Source organism: Cydia pomonella, chromosome 14 (assembly GCF_033807575.1).
Source record: "Cydia pomonella isolate Wapato2018A chromosome 14, ilCydPomo1, whole genome shotgun sequence".
In the NCBI taxonomy this organism is placed as follows: Eukaryota; Metazoa; Arthropoda; class Insecta; order Lepidoptera; family Tortricidae; genus Cydia; species Cydia pomonella.
This window is the reverse complement of record NC_084716.1, coordinates 5,726,618-5,731,134: the sequence shown is the minus strand read 5'-3', so window position 1 is coordinate 5,731,134 and position 4,517 is coordinate 5,726,618. Positions and strand designations below refer to the sequence as shown.

General features: G+C 37.8%; 1 protein-coding gene across 1 annotated transcript; it reads right to left on the bottom strand.

The window, feature by feature from the left end:
- Positions 1-1,236: 1,236 nt before the first annotated feature.
- LOC133525267 (uncharacterized) lies at positions 1,237-3,977 on the bottom strand. Its single transcript, XM_061861561.1, has 2 exons — positions 2,775-3,977; positions 1,237-2,111 (listed from the first exon to the last, which is right to left on the bottom strand). The coding sequence occupies exons 1-2, from the start codon at positions 3,183-3,185 to the stop codon at positions 1,887-1,889; spliced, it is 636 nt and encodes a 211-aa protein (XP_061717545.1). The 5' UTR covers positions 3,186-3,977; the 3' UTR covers positions 1,237-1,886.
- Positions 3,978-4,517: the final 540 nt, after the last annotated feature.

Below are 4,517 nucleotides of genomic sequence, written 5' to 3'. Positions count from 1 at the left end.
CCGAGTTGCGAGATTATTATGATATTATTACTTGTGGCTCCTTTTATACAGAATAGAATTGTTTTCGCTTTGAAGTTTCCTATAATGTACAAAAATACATACACCTACTACCACCTATTCCCCACTCCTACTTATAATTCAACCATTCTTATCCCTCCTAAACCTTATATGGCTATGAACGGCGAAAAACACCAGTACATGGAGGAAGAATGTAAACAATTTCAAGAAACGTACTACTGCGAGGAAACGTCTTTTACTCTGACATCAAGGCCCGACGATTGCATCTACTCGTTGATACTAAAACACGAAATTTCTGCTAACTGCCAATATACTGCAATTACAATTGACTTCGAGTTACTGCAGAAACTGGATGACTACCATTATACAATGACCTGTCTACAACGTACTAAATCACAACTTTTATGCGACGTCGAAGAAATTAGATTTATCCAAGGAACATACCTGATCGAAGTCCCAGAAGGCTGTAGTTTTACCACCGCAAGCTCATCTGTTAAAAACTACAGAAATGAAATTAAAGGACAGACTATCAAGCCGGGTATTCATTAGGCAACATTTGTCAATAAACACTGTTTATAAACAGTGTTGCACGATGTTGCATTGCATCATCTCTGTAAACATGTTTATAAACAAAAGTGATGAAACATTGTTGCATTAACATGTTGCTGTGTTCCCCACTCTAGATGGAGAACATGACGAAATATTCAGTTTATAAACAAGTGTCAACGAGTGTGGACGTGTCAGACGCAAGTTCATAAACCTGGAAATAGTGGTGTGGTCTAACAACCAAATTACAATGCTCATCGAGCTTTTTCAACAACATACTATATTGTGGGACGCGTCTAATAAGGATTACAAAGATAAATTGAAAAAAAATGATGCTTGGGCCGACATTGCCGCTAAATTAAATGTGCCCCAAAAGGAGGTGGAAAATAAAATGCATACTCTACGATCCCAATTTTGTCGTGAAAAGAGAAAACTCAAGTCATCAAAACAAACGGGATGCGGAGCCGAGCAAGTGATTAAAAGCAAGTGGCAGTGGTATGATTCGCTACAATTTTTATTACGTGATGCAACAACGTCTGGGACATCGGATACGATGGGAACGGTGCGTAATTTTTTATAATTATATTTATTTGCTATATAGATGAGATATCTATTGCAGATCAATATATATGATCAGATATTTTTTTAGGTTATATATACAAAATACAACTTATGTTATCAGAACTTTATTAAAAAAACACGTATTCAGTGGGTACTATCTTTATGCGTGAGAATTTTGCCATGGCACACTGTCTTCTGGACTACTAAAATGTTCAGCGAAGTGATCTCTTACGACCGCTGCAGCTAGTGGTGGGTGTCTTGCAATAGGTTGTAAATTCAACATGCCATGAGGAGCAACTTCTCTTCGCCAAGAACCTTCTATAACGTTATATTCTGGGTCTTCATAATCGAATGTTCCTGGTGGAGTATATATAGCTCGGGACTGTTTATTACGCCTTAAAAAGTTATGCAAATATACACACGCCATTGTTACAATTTCACAAGTAGCAGGCTTAAGAGGCATGGCTTTTCTGAAAACGCGAAAGACAGCACTTAATAAACCAAACACATTTTCTACAATCCTTCTTGATCTGGAAAGGCGGTAGTCGAAAATGCGTTTTGTAGTTCCACGGTTGTGAACGCCAGGATACGGTTTCATCATATTTTCAGATAAGGCAAATGCACTATCCCCTACTATTACATAAGGTAGATTCGGACCATTTGGTAATATTGGTTGTGGCTGTGGAAAATTAAGCCGGTTTGCAGTCATTGCATCGTAAAATGAAGTTTCTTGAAATACTCCACTGTCGGAAGATCTGCCTTTAGCACCACAATTCGCATATACATATAAAGTTGTAATCTGCGTTAACTATTGCCAGTAGTATAATGCTGAATTGTTCTTTATAATTGAAATAATCACTGCCAGAATTAAATGGTGCTTCAATAACAATATGTTTTCCATCAATGGAACCGATACAATGAGGAAAATTCCATAATAACTCGAACTGGCGGGCCTTCTTTTTCCATTCTTGTTCAGTTTGTGGCACCTGAAATAAAAAAAAATATAAGAATTAAAGTAGGTACCTAGTTCTTTATTTATAGGAAGGCATTGCCGCAACGCAGTCGACAAGTGCACCGCCGCCACCACCACCACCACCACTACCACCACAACAACCATCATCATCATTATTACTGCCACCACCGCCGCCACCACCAACGCCGTCGCCCTCAAACCCCAAAAAGAGGAAAGGTGACGACACTCTAAACGAAGCGTACGAAATTATGAAAAGTGCAAAGAAGAAAATGGACGAGGTATCAAATAACGAGTTCGATATTTATGGCCAGTATGTGGCATCTGAATTGAAAAATGTCAAAGACCAAAGAGCACTTATGCAGGCCAAGTATTACATAAATAATATATTGCTACAAGCAAGAATGGGCTATTACAATAGTGGTGGGTATAGAGATTGGTACGGCTATGGCAGTGGATATCGCACCGCATCATCAACATCAACATATGCTGATACTTCGACCCCAACAGGGACACCAGAACCAGGCGAAGCCCATAATGCAAATAGTCAAGATGTCTTGCACTTCTCTAATCTTGAGGAATTAGTCTCCCAGTTGGAATATGATGATTCACAATAAAATTTAGCAATTTCATTTAAATAATTAATAAATAAGTATGTGATTAAATTTATTTTGCTTACCTTTACATAGTCCTTCAAAACATTTATCAATTCCTGACAAACTTCTGGTATGATCTTGCTGATTATTTGTTTTGATACTTTAAAAGTATATGACAGTGAGCCATACAAGTCACCTGTTGCAATAAACCGTAAAGTTATAGCCAGTCGTCTTTGGGGCTCAATGGGATGCCGAAATTTTGTCTCCTGTCTTGTTATAGCAGGTCCAATCAATCCCAATAATGTTTCAAAGTCAGATCGTGACATTCTGGTAAAATTCTGGAATGATCCATCAAAGCCTCTAAGATCATCAAATACGTAAGTTCTATTCATGAGGTAATTTCTCATCCACCACCTTTTCTTTTTTTTCTTAGCTTTACACTTGTGCATTATTATATAAGCAGCACAGAGCATCACTACCTCTTCGGGCGACATCCTAGCAACAACTAAACTAGTGTGGACTGCTAAGTTTCAGAAACAGTGTTTACGGTAAACTTGTTGCGGAACAAGTGATGAAATTCGTAAACAGTTTATCAACAAATGTTGCCTAATGAATACCCGGCTTCAAACTTATATCCTTCCAATTGTCCAATATAACGATCCTAAATAATGCACAACCGTTGAAACTGGAAAGGGTTCCATTAGAACAATTATATAAACTCCAAGCTCTATTAGAAAAGGAGGAACTTCAGCAGATACAACCATTTGATCCTAAAAATAATAGTAACCTGGTATGGATCGTACCCTTATACGTGCTGGTTATTGCAACCGCCGGAATACTGGTGTGGAAGAAACTAAAATCACGCCGACCAACCACGACCACGACTACTACAAGAGCCCAGGACGTCGAGTTGGCCCCAACTGTTCAGCCCTTCTGCACGGGAAGGTCTTCTGAGTGATAAGGGGGGTGTTATGTGTGTGCGCGTGCCATATACTTGTGTGGTACATATGTGTAGTGCATCTAGCATTAAGAAAAACTTAAAGGCAGTTCGAACCTAACTTCGGTCGCTCTCGCTCGCTCTCGCTCCGATTGTCGGGACCAATTATGTAATCATATTATTAAAAAACTTGTAACCTTAAATCAAGTTTCACTGAAGATTTCACGTTTAGAACCCAAGAACTATAAGTAGTTAGTCCGATCACTGAAGACATTTGAATTAACAAAAATTCGGGGCAAGCTGAAAATTGGCGGAAACCTTGGCTTCAGCATCGATCCCGCGTGGAAGTTTGAAGTTATTCGGGGTCATAGGTAAAAAATTTAGGTTTTTTGGATTTTTCTAAGAAACGGTGAGTTTTTTCGAAAAAGTACCTTTGACAAAATATGTAGCTCTTTGAATTCTATACAAAAATAGTCTATTGGGGTTTTTTCCAGAAACTAACCATTTCCAAAATATCGCCATTCTAAGAATCAGGTTCTACATTAAATCCACGCATGTATACGTATATACCACTTATATACGTATCAGGCCTCAAAGACAAGTAAAAATGCATAAATATGTCTTTTATATCTGCAAATTATACTATTAATAGTATTTTGATATTTTCTTAAAAGAAAAAAAGTCCGTCAATTTATCCCTTACTGAATCCCTTCTATAACATTTAGTTGTTGTATCATTCGTGTGGAGCTACCCATATAATACCTGATACAATATGTAGATGTTATAGATGGAATTACATACTCCACCAATTTTCAGCTTGCCCCGAATTTTTGTTAATTCAAATGTCTCTGTGATCGGAGTAAGTACCATAAAGCAAAGTCATTTACTT

Coding starts and splice junctions, on each gene's coding strand:
- LOC133525267 (XM_061861561.1), bottom strand. CDS start 3,185: ATGTCGCCCGAAGAGGTAGTGATGCTCTGTGCTGCTTATATAATAATG. Junction 2,112..2,774: donor TTTTGAAGGACTATGTAAAG/GTAAGCAAAATA, acceptor TTTTTATTTCAG/GTGCCACAAACTGAACAAGA.